The sequence below is a fragment of the Melospiza georgiana genome, chromosome 1 (genome assembly GCF_028018845.1).
Source record: "Melospiza georgiana isolate bMelGeo1 chromosome 1, bMelGeo1.pri, whole genome shotgun sequence".
Lineage (NCBI taxonomy): Eukaryota > Metazoa > Chordata > Aves > Passeriformes > Passerellidae > Melospiza > Melospiza georgiana.
In genome coordinates this window covers 41,932,956-41,947,078 of record NC_080430.1, presented here as the reverse complement: position 1 = coordinate 41,947,078, position 14,123 = coordinate 41,932,956, and the positions used below count along the sequence as shown (strand labels likewise).

Genomic DNA, 14,123 nt, shown 5'->3' with positions numbered 1-14,123 from the left:
AGAAAATAAAAATTGTGTCAGAGTGGATAATACAAGCATCAACAGAGAAGAACAGACACAGTCTAACTTGAAGAATTTCTGTCCTGTGATTAACACCAGGTTGAAGACCCAATTTTATCTAACTTGGATATGTCTGCTCAAATTCTGCTTAACCCTTGAGTAACCTGGCATAAATAGATACCAACATTGCATTCCTAAGGACTATAGAACCAATGAGAGAATTTTCACCTGTGGGTATGTATGTATATAGACAGAACTACCTGCAGAACAAACCAAACAATACACACAGGGTTTACAGGAACCTAGAGACAGATCTAATTACGCCCTAAACAAATAAAGCTGAAAAGACAAACGCATGAATAAAGCCCAAAGTGGAAAGGCAGAAGGGTAAAAAAAAAGTATTCCCAACTCTAGGATGCCTTGTACTAAATTATACATGCAAATTTAGCTGTGGCAGTTGCCCTTCAACTAACCTTTGCTAGCTAAAAGGAATGCAGAAGTGCTCCTAATCCGCTTCTGTCCGCAAATCGGACAAATTAGCTTGAATCACAGCTAAAAAGCAAACCACTCTAAAGACGCCATAAAAGACAACAAAAAATGCTTCTATAAATACATCAGCAACAAAGGGAGGGCTAAGGAGAAACTCCAGGCTTTGTTGGATATGGAAGGAAACAGTGACAAAAGATGAAGTACCTAATGCTTCTTTGCCTCTGTCTTTTACAGTAAGACCAGCAGTTCGAGTACCCAGCTCCCTGAGCTGGAAGACTGGGAGGAGCAGCAGAATGAAGCCCCCATACTCCAAGGGGAAATGGTCAGCAACCACTCAAACACACACAAAGCTGCATGAGGTCCACCCAAAGGTACTAAGGGAGCTGGCAGAAGTGTTCACTAAGCTATTTTCAACCATTTCCCAGCAGTCCTGACTAACCAGAGAGATCCCGACAGACCAAAGCCGGCAAATGTGATGTCCACCTACAAGAAGGGTGTGAAGGAGGGTCCAGGAAACTCCGGGCCTGTCAACCTCACCTTGCTGCCAGGGAAGGTTATGGGGCATATCATCTTCATACGGGAGAACCAGCATCAGGCACATTCAGGATGGGTTTATGAGGGGCAGGTACCTCTTGACCAACCTGATCTCCTCCTATGACAAGGTGACACTCAGTGGATGAGGGGAAGACTGTGTATGTTGTTTATGTAGACTTTACTGCAGCCTTTGACACCATTCCCATAAATTGTGGAGAAATTGGCTGCTTGTGGCTTGGACAGGTACACTCTCTGCTGGATGGCCAAGCCCAAAGAGTGGTGGTGGATGGAGTTGCATCCAGTTGGCAGCTGGCCACAAATGGTGTTCCCCAGGGATCAGTGTTGGGGCCAGGCCAGTTCAATTTCTTTATCAATTTTTTTTTCTTTATCAATTATTTGGATGACAGATTAAGTGCACCCTTAATCAGTTTGCAGATGTTGGGTGGGAGTGTTGATCTGCTGCATGGCAGGAAGGCTCTGCAGAGGCATCTGGACAGGGTGGAATGATGGGCCAAGGCCACTTTTATGAGGTTCAACAAGGTGAAGTGCTGGGTCCTGCACTTGCATCACAACAACCCCACTAAACACTGCAGGCTTGGACAAGAGCGGCTGGAAAGCTGAACGGCGGAAAAGGACCAGGTTCAACAGCAGCTAACATGAGCCAGTCTGTGCCCAGGTGGCCAAGAAGGCTAATGGCAACCTGGCCTGTATCAGCAATGGTGTGGCCAGCAGGACCAGGGCAGTGATTGCCACCCCACGCTCAGCACTGGTGAGGCCACACCTCAAATCCTGTGTTCAGTTTTGGGACAAAAAAGAACACTGTGATGCGCTGAAGCAAGTCCAGGGAAGGGCAGTGAAGCTGGTGAAGGGCCTGGAGCACAAGTCCTAGGAGGATCAGCTGAAAGAGCTGGGTTTGTTCAGCCTGGAGAAAAAGAGGCTTATGGGGAACCTTATCACTCCCTGCAATCACTGAAAAGAGGTTGTAGCCAGGTGGGGGTCAGCCTCTTCTCCCAGGTAACAAGGAAGACAACAAGAAGAAATGTCAAGTTGCACCAGAGGAGATTTACATGAGGTATTTGGAAAAATTTCATCACTAAAGGGTTGTTAAGCAGTGGACAGGCTGCCCAGGAAGTGGTTGACTCACCAACCCTTGAAGTGTTTAAAAGACGTGGGACATGCTAGTGCCAGGTTAAGGGTTGGACCCATTGCTCAAAGAGGTCTTTTTCAACTTAAATGATTCTATGACCTCAACTATTTTAACTGAATTTATTCTGAAGCAGATGGAAAGTATCCACATCTATTAATACAATCCAACAGAAGGGATGATGGCCCCTAGCTAAGGGCAAAAAGAGTTCCAGATGCTTGCAAAGTGACTGTATATTCTCACACTGGAGCAAATCAGTGTGGAATAGGATGTCACCAATAGAGACCAGGAAAGTAGCTGAAAACTGAAAGTGGCCTTCATCCTTCCTCATAATTCACAGAGTGGAGTTTATCTTTCTAACCATATTTTGCATTCAGATGCTTTCAGTGTCTGATTTCGTATCAAGTATGTATGGCAAGCAGAATTTTAAAAAGAGTTATGAACTACGATTTTGTATCTTTCATACTGCTTCAAGTAAGCCTAAATTACAAAGAAACCCAAAGTTTTCACTGAATTTAATGTAACCTGCTAAGAATTGTACTTTATGGTTACCAGTATTTCTTTAAAGGCTATGCACAGGAAACACAAGTGTAATAACAAAATGTTATTTGCTTCTTAGGTATTCTCACAGAAATGCTAAAGATTAAGTGTACTGTGATGACTGCAGTGCTCAGCATTTAAGACAGTATTTATAATTAATATTAAATTCCTGCCATGTACAATGTGAAATTGAAGTTACATGTTCATTTTCTCATTACGTGATAAAACTCCTAGTATTGCTCAGTCTATTCTACTGTAGATATTGAACTATTTCACTGTACTTCTCTGTCATTTCAGTAAAATCCCATGAATGCTTAGAAATGAACTTAAAATGTGAAGGTGGGGGAACACTTCAACCATGAGCTAAGCTTGCTATTACACACATGCTTTGAAGCTGTCACAAATGTTAGTACAGAAATATTCAGAGACTACACCCACCATTGCCTCCTCTATCCTCTGTCCAAGAACATGCCCTTTCAAAAGCAAACCACCTCTTTGACCAGCCAGCTACACTGGTATATACAGTTTGGTAGCTACAGCCCCTCTGTCTTAGAACATTAAAAGGAGGAGTTTCATTTCCAAAGCCATTTTATTAAATCAAAGTGCATCCTTTTGCTGCTGCTCCACTGTGACATAAAATGAATGTGTGGCCGCCCATGGAAACGGGGAAAGGAGGAGGCTAGAGCAAGAGGTTCAGTTTCAATTCAGGTGGGGTTCAAAAGTCATGTACTGCAGGGCTATGTGAGAGTGGTTGGGAAGGACCTGGTGTAAGTTCTCAAGGGACAGTTCTTAGGTCACATAATCCTAAATCTTCTCTCTTCTTGCTCTCCAAACATGAATTAAGCTGGTCTGTTCCAGGACCTTTCATGCTTCAATCCCCACCAGACCATATGCCCTCTCAACTCTCTCTCCACAAATGCGCTGTTCTGCAGCCTTTTCTTCTTGAAGGTAGCCCTGAAAGAAGACAGCAGATGGCACCGTGTGGAACACACACTCACAAAGCAAAACCATGATGTGCATAGCTAAGAATGTTTTGTTGAAACCAGAGTGCAATGGAAGCAAAAAGAAAAAAGAACACTGAAGTTGACTTACAAAAGCAAAAGCCAGAAAATAAAGTGATGGAACAATTACAACCATGACACATTTCAAACAAAACACATCCAAGCTTGTGCCTAGCAAAAACTGGGCTTTATTGTGGGAGAGTGGGGCTAATGTTGGTGAAGTAAAGCTGGAATACAAAATTAAAACACTAAACTTTCCTTGGCTACCATTTAGCCATAGGAGAATAATTACAGTTGTCATTACTAGCTGACCTGAGACATCACAAATTAAGATACTGTTGCTAATGTTTTAAGGTAGTCTCTCCAGTGTCAAGATCCATTTCCTATTTCGTGAATGAAAGATTAAAACTGTTACAGAGTAAAATTAATTGTGAGACACATGCAATAGCTTTTCAACCGTTACTTCAGACATCTGACAATAGATGAATCATTCTAGTCACCTGAGTAAGATAAAAGTCAAAACACAGTAGCATTACCCAGCTTCTTGGAAAACTCAAACACTGCACTGGCTTTCACGACTCTCATTCTACAACAGTGAGTCAAGGAGACATCCATTTACTGTCCTTGTTACCACTGACAAAATGCCAAAGCTCCAATTTTGTTTTACTGACTTTCTAAATCAGAAGAATTGCAACTTTAAGGCATTTTATCTATTACCAGAGAAAGAATTAAAGACGTTTTAAAGACCTTTAACACCCAAATCATCAAATATTTCAACCATGAAGATGACATCACCTTTGTCCAAGATAAATGTTTCAAAAATATTTATGAAATTCTAAGTTATTTAACCGAACTTCCAAATGCTATTTGGGCTAAGTTTAGGACAAGGAGTTAGCACATGCAATGTATGCAACAGATAGATAGATAGATAGATAGATAGATAGATAGATAGATAGATAGATAGATAGATAGATAGATAGATAGATGTAAAGTTAGGTAAGTGCTCAGGACAGGAAAGCTTGTTTTGTTATGTTTTGCTTCTGCATCACTCTATTGTCAAATCCTCTGGCTATAGCACACACATTCTTTTAAATGTGCTCCTCTCAATCAGCTGCATCCTCTAAGAGGTACTTTCCATGCCTAGACTTTCTTAACATATCAATCTATTGTGAAGATAGGAATAAAAATAAATAAAATCACACTTCTTGAATTTAAAAAAGTTGGCTATCATTTATAGCATAGTAATTGTAAAAAAGAGAATACAGAGACTGAAGAGACTGAAACAATAAAGAACTGAAAAAATGTAGTTACATGTATGCTAGAACAGTTTAAAATTACACAATTACATGTTATTTCCCCCTTCTGCAAAATCCATATTAAACCAACAGGATATAGAGTGCCCATTCACACAGTGAGCCACTATTTTAAACAAATGTAAATAATACTTTGTAACACAGTCTGAAGGAAAATAGGTATCCCACTAAGATAACCATCAAAAATAATAATCAAGCCAAACTCACATCCTCCATTGCAATGTCGTTTCCCAAGGAATTTGTTTGTTTAAGTAAGGGAAGTTTTGAAAAGGTGTTTTGCAATTCCTCATGGATTATCAGCTGAAGAGAACTTGAACATGCTCTTTTACCTAACAAACTAACATAACCCATCACTTGACTGCCACAGAAAATTATATGATAAGCATTGTAACACCTGGAAGATATTATCATTTACAGTTATTTATGTTAGATGGGCTCTGAAAAAGTAACATTTGATACTGGACTCGGGTCCCCCACAGCAGAGAGACATTTTAAATACCATTTCCTGCTCTTAAAGCACTCATGTACAAATACTCAGTTATTCCTTGTTTAAAACAGAGCATTTCTTTTTCTAAAGCACAGGAATATTGCCTCACATAATAGCAAGCACTTTTGAAGTATAGCAACTATTTAATTCTCTAAAACGCCAAAGGAGCTTTTACTCGGGCAAAGCAGCAGTAAGTTGGGAAATACAGAAGCTGATCTATTTTATTCGTATTTATATCCTTAAATTCATTCCCCAGGCTGCTTCAGCTTATGTAAGGTGTGGTGCAGCATTAGGGTCAATTTCATGGTACCCCTCCAGCCCAGGCCTAGCAGTTATCCACATTATAAACACCTCTGTTTGATGCCCAGACACAGCTCAGATGAAGACCACAAGCTCTGCTCAGCTATGTGGCCGGAAATGCACTCTGTGTGCTGGACATACTATAAAAAGGCCAGAGCAATACATATCCTAAGTTCACTTTGCTCTCCAAGCAACTAGTGAGACTGATGGCTCCAAGTTTTGCTAAAGGAGTTAATAATAATAATAAAAACATTGTCACACATCCTGCTACAGGGTGCAGGCTCCACAGGCCCCAAAAGGAGCAGCTTTAACAGCTTTCCTAAGTAGAAAGAAGCCCTCAGGAGTAGCCCTAAATGTCAGTAAAATTACATTTCAAGAATGGAATTTTCAAAAATTCAGGAGGAAACTCTGCAACACATGCACAGTTAGACATGAAATGGAAAATAATCTGACTAAATTAGAGGAGATTCTTGTGGAACAGCAAAGACACCTCCCTAAACATAGTGTTCCCTCAATTCATTAAAACTTAGTTCCTACAGGATTTTGAATTTGCTTGCTAACTATACTAGCTAAAATTTTTATTCTCCCCTTCCCCTATCAGATCAACATGAGGCAGGTTCAAAAACATGAGTATTAGGATTACAGGCTGCCAGGACTAGAGACTATTAGAGAGAGTTATGATAGGAAGCAAAGCTAACTTTTATAAACCACTCTAACCCTACGTAATCAAATCAAATTTCTGTTTTAAAAACTGATCATATTAAGCTGTTCAAATAATAGGATATCTGCCAAAAAAAGTCCATTCAAGGATTTTAATTGTAGCATTTGCTATAGTTAGTCAAGTGTTTGTAGTGTTCGCTGAAGACCACTTAAAAAAAAATCATGGCATTAAAAACTAAACTTGATGGTTCAGTTGACCCAGCCTACATAAAACATTTGGATATGTTTTCTTTTTCATGTTTCATTCTGCTATCCATAAATCCATAAACGGGTCAACACTTTGCAAGCATTCTATCTCACCTCATATGTTTTCCACCAGAAGTCTGTAGGGAGTCTCTGCACATGTTTTATGAACACTGCCCCTCCTACCTATCATGCATAAGCCCATTACTGCACCCACATGAAATCTGATGAGGTGCTCACCCCAATTACAAGTAGTGCAAGTGAGGAGAGGAGCCCTACGTGCTAAGTAAAGATAGTAGTAGACAATAGTAGATACAGAGCAGGGATTTGATTCTTGCATGACTGCTATTTTATGAGACCACACAGTGAATTGCTTTTCAGCTGCATCACTCTGACTGAACAAATCTAGCCTGAGGTCTCCCCACTCACAAAGCAGTTTCTGCTACGCCTTCAACTCTGTCCAATGTTCTTTTACCAAATTATCCTTCTTCCATTACATTTCTAATATTTACCTATTTCTATTTTTGCAATTTCTCAAGCGCTAGAGAAAAGCAGTACAGTCAAGTGCACATCGTCTTGACTTTACCACCATATCAACCTTACAGAAAAATTTACTTTTCAAAACAGCTCCCTCCAAGTAGGTCAACAATACCTTATAATGGGGAGACCCCAAAAGCCAGGCTAACCTGTGCTAACAGTTTCTCAGCCCATGCCACACTGCAATAGAAGTGGTCAAAAAGATGCCTGGTTTGCATCCTCCTCATTAAAGGGTAGGTGGAGGTGCAGTGGCAAAGCCTGGAAGACTATTTCCACATAAAAGTCTCTAACCTTTCCCTTCATGAGCACACAGTCCCCAATGAATCAGATCTGGACTCTATGCTAGCATAATTTTCCTACTATAATAAAATGGCAGAAATGAGTTTGAGTTACCTGAAATTCTGTTAAAATTATTAGTATTACTAGAGTATAAAAACTCATTTCAAATGTTAACAGTAAATATAATATTAAAAACTATATTTCAATAAAATAGAAATAGACTACTTCTCACTTCACAGAATCAAAACACTTGTGAGCGAAGAACATGTAGTAAGTTCTTAATATGAATCTCATGAAATTTGCAACATCTCAAAATTAATTCAAAGTGATTATATTCAAACTGAATTGGAATCAAATTCTTTCCTAGAGGTCTGGAAGTTGTCTAAGATTATAAACAAAAGGAATTGTTTTGGGAAAAAACCCTAAAGTCTGTGAGAAATGTTTCCTAAACAGATCCACATTTATGCACTTTACTTGTACAGGACTGTGTACTGGGTTGAAAGGCTCCAGAAAGACAGATCCAGTTTGGAGACCAAAGTGCCTGTCAACTCTCAAGAATTCTTTTAGTGCACAATCTGCTATTTTCCCAGCAAGAGGCACTAGCAGGGAAGCAGTGGCCAGATGAACTACCTGGGTGGGCAGTGGTAATTGGTATTATCGACACTATCCTCTTTACGCAATTTTTTCTCTTCTCCTTATGAACACCAACTTAACATGCTCTTATTCACTTCTTCTTTCATCACCTGCTGCTCCAGTGTCTCAACCTGCTCTGGTTTTATTTGTATATGCCTTCCCTCTGTCACTCAATCTCAGTTTATCCCCTAACATCAGTCACTATTTACGTTCCCTCCTGATGTTCATACTCTTCCTCAAAAATAAGAGATTAAACTGTAATATAAAAACTGGTAGCAAACCAGCTCAGGAAACTAAAATGCTATAGCATTACAACAATTTACCTCACTGAATTTACTATGACTGCTTTAGAACAAGCGAGAAGAAGAAAACCAGACTGCACATTGGGCAACAGAGGAGAACTACTCCAGAAGTCAACTATCAAATCAGGTAACTACAACACAAACCCACAATTACCAATGACTGATCAATTCCATACATCATTTTTTCTGTTCATTTCAGTCACACTTGGAATTTTAAGGAAGGTTTCATGTCATATTTATAGATGCTAAATTATGTTTTCATTAATGAAACAAGTTTACAACAGCTCAAGGATCCATCTGGCAAACATGATTGATTTGAACATAGCAAAACTTGTATATTTGACTGTGCCTGAGATAAAAATCTCAACTTCCTTTAAACCTGCCTGTCTGTGAAACTCAAGCAATGACATTGACCTCAGGTTTATTTTCATCACTTCATCCCCACTCACCAAACGCCACTAACACTAGATTATGGCATCAGTGATGAGGAAGTGAATTGCTATTATATCTATAAGCCATATTTGCTACCAGGACAATTATGTTACCTCAGAACGAGGTCCAATAAACAACGGCCACCTCTAATGGCAGGTAAAAAGATGGTAGTTGGAGAAATCAATGCTGCTGGTTTGGAAGAGCCCAAAAATGTGTATGAGATTGTGGTAGTGCTCTTCATTACCAAGAGCTGGCAGGGATGTAGAAGACAACATTCCCAGCAGGAGCAGGTAGGCAAATGGAACTGACAAAGCTTACTCTGGTGCATCATCCTGCACGTGCAAACTGGTAGGGAGAGGGTCTCATGCTCACACATAAGAGCTTTGGTATTCCAGCCTAAGAAGAAAGCTTTCACTAAGGTAACTGGTATTAATCTGGCTTTTAGCAAGATGTTAAAATTCTCAGGGGAAAGAGAAGTTTGATCTCGTGTCATGGGATATGATTAATGAGTCAGATACAGTTCTCACACGTGTGACTTAATGGTAAGAACTGCACAAACACAATGAATGTACTATTTTGACAGTGCTCCCTGAAGACTATTGATGTACCAAAAGTTGTTATCATTTCACTTGGTAGCAGTATCAGAATGCAACAGTTTTGCTATATCTATCTATCTTATATGCATTCATATGCACACATACAAATTATTTTTTATACACACACACATATATATATACGATGCAAGCAGCCAAAAGAAGTAGCATATGGACATGCTGGAGCTGTACTTCAGAACACCAGTGCATAGAAAGGAGCCTCTGTTCAAGGGCTCCATGATTTTGGTTGCCTTGGTTCTGCAGCCAGGTTGGCATTTAAGGCAACATCTGACAGTAAGAATGCCCTCACTTGACAAATGAGTTAAATGTGCTGTTGTACTTTCATGTGCAGCTTTCACTCTGCACTTGCGTGTACACAGCACCAAAATTAAGCTCCTGGTCCACCCAGCTGCCAAACCAGACATGAAATCTGTCCATTCCAATGTACCATCACTATCCATGTTTCAAGTTCTTGGCCTTAGAGTAAAATCCTGGAATTAAATGCTGGAGGCCTGTCAATGGCACATGTTAATGAGCTGCCTGACTTCACGTACCAGCTCACCTGACCTAGAAGCTGCCAAGAAGTACACACATTTCTCAAAGTCTCTGGACCAGGTCAAGTATGGAGAGTAAACATGACATGAGAAATAAATCAAAAAGTGAAAATACTGCATAAAATAGGTAGTCAGTGTGAAAAAAAAACCCAGTAAACTGAGTCATAATGTACAGGTCACAAGTTCTTAAGTGACAGCATGGTGACCTCAAAATACCAGTTTGGTTTTACCTTGCACTGGCATTGTATTTCAATGGAGATCAAAAATCAAACACCATCCACCCTTTACTGCCTTGGCCTATCGTACTACATTTGGGTCACTTCTGGAAGAAATGCCAACACAAGTGAGTCTCAGTGGCTGATTTTACAAAAGCAGCAAATCTCCTTTCTATGCCAAATCAAAACCTAGGTTTTACTGTCAGAAAGGCAGGTCGAAAGGGATGTTAGGAACAAAAAAGTGGAATTTGATTCAACTAATATGTAGAAAACCCAAGGCAATTCTGCCTGTCTTCCTATCCTTGGTGGTTCCATATGTCCATACCAGAAAATAGGATTCCTAAGTAAATGGGAAAGCTTTCTACACTTTAGAGGCAATGATATTTTTCAATTCAAAAGAATAAGTGATTTGTCTAATGCTCCTCATTTTGTCAGATATACCTCAGTTTCCTCTCTGGAGCACAAAACAAATACTAGAGAATAGGTGACTGACTTAACAACACACTGCAAGATATCCTACGCAAGCTTGACAGGAAAAGCCAAAAGAATTGAGAAAAATATCAAACTGTTTCACAGCAAAGTCTACAGCCACTGTCCTGGAAAAAAAAAATTCAGTTTACCTGGAGAAGCTGCTAAAGAAGTGGTTTAAAAACATTAGAAACAAAGCACTGCTACAAGTCTTTTCATAAGCTCCTTTCCCATATTACATTCAGACTTGTAAGACCCTTGCAACTGTGAAAAACCATTCCCCATCTAGCTACTCCACACTGTTTAACAGAACAACATAAGTTTTTATTCTTTCCAACAATTTTGCTGCTGCAATAGAGAAAGTCCTTTGTTTTCACTCAGTTTCTACCATTTTAGGTCTCTTTCCTACTAATTAACTTAAGTGCATTTGCCTCTACCATTTCTGGCTTGCAGCAACACGACACTGGCATGATTCTTGACATTTCAACTGCTTCTCACAGACCTGCATTAAAATCAATGAGTTTTGTCAACTTCATCTATTCCCTAATTAACAAGGGTACATCCAGCAGCACAGGCAGCAATGCCTTCTGTTTGTGTACTCAGGAAGATGACTTTGCATCAATTTACACGTTGCTTTAAACAGGAGTTTATCTTTACAGCGAGATCATTACTATGAACTTAACTCCCATAGCACCATTTTAGTGTCCTTCAGGGCTTAGTAAGAAGTTACGCAACTCAGCACTGTAAAATTTTCGTTTATCCAACAAGGATGAGTCTTGATTATAAAAATCAGATAAAAGTGGCACAAAAAATGTAGGTTGCATGCCTAAAAGTCTCCTCCATAACAGAAAGGAAAGCCTTTATGCTTAAATTTAGATTAGAAGGTAACTACTTCACAGGATACAAACTCAGGTCCATAGTCTCACTGTAGATGTGTTTAAACTATGCTTCCCCTCATTCTTAACTTTATTAGTTGGAAGTCTGCACTTCTTCCATTCATTTGTGTCTACAGAAAAACACTTAAATCACAGGCAATTACTTGACATTTTGAAGATATTTTGAGATACTTGGCTTTCACATCACAAAGGTTTATTACTTCACACAGCATTTAAAAACAAAGCCATTCCTTGTTCTCTATCCACTATTCTGAGCCACGATTTGTGAATGGATTACATTTGCGGGTGGGGGGGAGAGAAGTGAGGGGGGAAAAGCCAACTAGAAAAGAGGAAGTTGTGCTTTTGAAAGTATCAAAGTGGAGTGCACGCTTTGCAGAGAAGTACAATTTCAGCAACAATTTTAGGTGAAATTTAACACAGAATATCTAGCGTGCATTTCAAAACGAAGCATCTCCTTCCTTTGTGCAATTAACAGTGAGACCCAAGACATAAAATTTTAAATTAAAATCTGATAATTCACTACTCTTAAGTCATCTGCCACTTACCCTACTTAAAGTTCTAAAAAACCCACGGATTCCCAGGACGAAGTAACCAGCAATATAAAAATTCATTGTCACGTTTTTGCATTACAACAACCCTGCCCCACAAGTCTTGTCATCTTTCACTTCGCCTTGCTGCAAGGAACGAGTGCAGCATTTCTTCATCTCATCCATAAAATGGTTTCGGTCCCCTCCAAGAGGGAAAAAGAACAGACGGCTTCTATAGGAGGGAAAGCAATCTTTGGAAAAATCAAGATGTGTGGGAAACAGCAAAAGTCCTTGGGCTCAGAAACGCAGCTTCGAAACACCTGGCAGTAAATCAATGTCACCCATTTCGCCGTAATCCCTCAAGTCACTTTTATGAAGATTACTTCCTGCAGTGCATTCCTCGCCCTGCTCCCTCCCCGGCCGACAAGGACTCCAGCACAGAGCACTCCGGGAAGCCGCACCGCGCACACGGCACCGGCGCCGCGACAGGGGGAGCGGACCGGGGCGCGGGTCACGCCTGGCACAACTGTTTCGCTACCAGCCCTGACTCCGGCCCCGCTCCCGATTCCCTGCCAGCGCCACAACTTTCTTTCCCCGTGCCCCTCGGAGAGTCCTGTCGCAACTCCGAGGGATGCGGGGGGACTGCCGCCGCCCCGTTCCCGAGGTCTCCGCCGCAGGGGACACCCCAGCGCCGGCACCGCCGCTCGCTCCCGGCGTTTCCCTTCTCCCGCGCCGCGGTGGCGACCCCTCACGCTCCCTCCGACCTGCCACAGCGTGTCCCGTCCGCACCGCCTCCCTCTCTCTCCGCCTGCCTCCCTGCTCGGCTCCCGGGGCGGCCGCGGCTGCCGGCTCCCTGCGGGGAACAGCCAGGGGCGCAACTTCGCGGAGTGGCGGAGCAGGGGGCGGGCGGCGGGGCCCTCCCGCCGTCCCCGCGGCCAGGGCGCAGGGAACCCGCGGGTCTCCCCCGCCGCGGCTCATGGCGCGGCGCTTTCCCGCCTCCCCGTCCCGCCCGGCGGCGGCGGCGACTGACCAGGGGTCGAACTCGTGGATGATGCTCTCGAAGCGGATGACGGCGAAGAGCCGGGAGCTGAATCCAGCCAGCCAGGCCAGGAAGAGGATGGTGAAAGAGAGCAGGGACTGCCAGCCCGCCGGCTGCGACAGGCCCCCCGACAGGCCGCCGCCCGCCCCGGCGCGGCTGTGGAGCGGCGCCGCGGAGTTGGCGGCGGGTCTGTGCTTGTGGTCGGGGGCCGAGTGCTCCGCCATGTTGTACCCGGGGCTCCCTCGCAGCCTCTCCCTCCGCCCGGCGCGTGCGGGGAGGAGGAGGCGGAGGAGGGGAGGAGAGGAGGGAGGAAGGGCAGGGGGCGGGGGGCTCGGCAAGGGGCGGGGCGGAGCCCGCCCGCTCTTGCTCGGCGCTCCTCGCTGTCTCCCCGCCGCCTCCTGGCGCACTCGGGCTCTGCCGCTGCCTCCTCCTCCCGCGGCCGCCGTCACCGTCCCCCGGTGCGGGGGGGAGAACGGCGCGGCGCGCGCCAGCCCGGGGGGCGGGGCCATCGACGGCACGGGGGCGGGGTCAGGGAGCCGGAGGGGCGGGGCTGGAGACGGCCCGGGGCGCGCGCGCGGCTCCGAGGGGCAGCGCCGGGGTGGGGAGGGAGCTTTGCCGGCAGGGGGCTGCGGACGGGACCCGGGCGGGAGGGACAGGGGCGGATCGCGGCTCCCGCCCTCCCTTCTTCCCGAGCGGGCCGTTTGACATTGCCGCCCCTCCGGAGCGGGAGGAGCTACCGGGGGAGGGCGGGGCTCCCAGGAGAAGGCGAGGGGGCGTGACCGATCCCCTCGGGTAGCGCCCTCCTAACAGGAACTCCGCTGACGGCCTGTCACGGAGCGACAGGTATTTAAAAGGGGCGGGTCATCCCCGAGTAGCCAATCGGAGCGGCACGGCTCCGCGCGCAGGGGGACGTCCCTCGCGGCGCCAGCCGTTGGGG

At 43.7% G+C, this 14,123-nt stretch overlaps 1 protein-coding gene across 1 annotated transcript in view; it reads right to left on the bottom strand.

Moving 5' to 3' along the window:
• STT3B (STT3 oligosaccharyltransferase complex catalytic subunit B) overlaps window positions 1–13,425 on the bottom strand; it is a 51,054-nt gene extending 37,629 nt beyond the window's left edge. Inside the window, exon 1 of the mRNA XM_058032208.1 lies at window positions 13,178–13,425. Coding sequence (XP_057888191.1) covers window positions 13,178–13,410 — 233 coding nt within the window. The 5' untranslated portion in view covers window positions 13,411–13,425. The remainder of the gene's footprint in view (window positions 1–13,177) is intronic.
• Window positions 13,426–14,123: the final 698 nt, after the last annotated feature.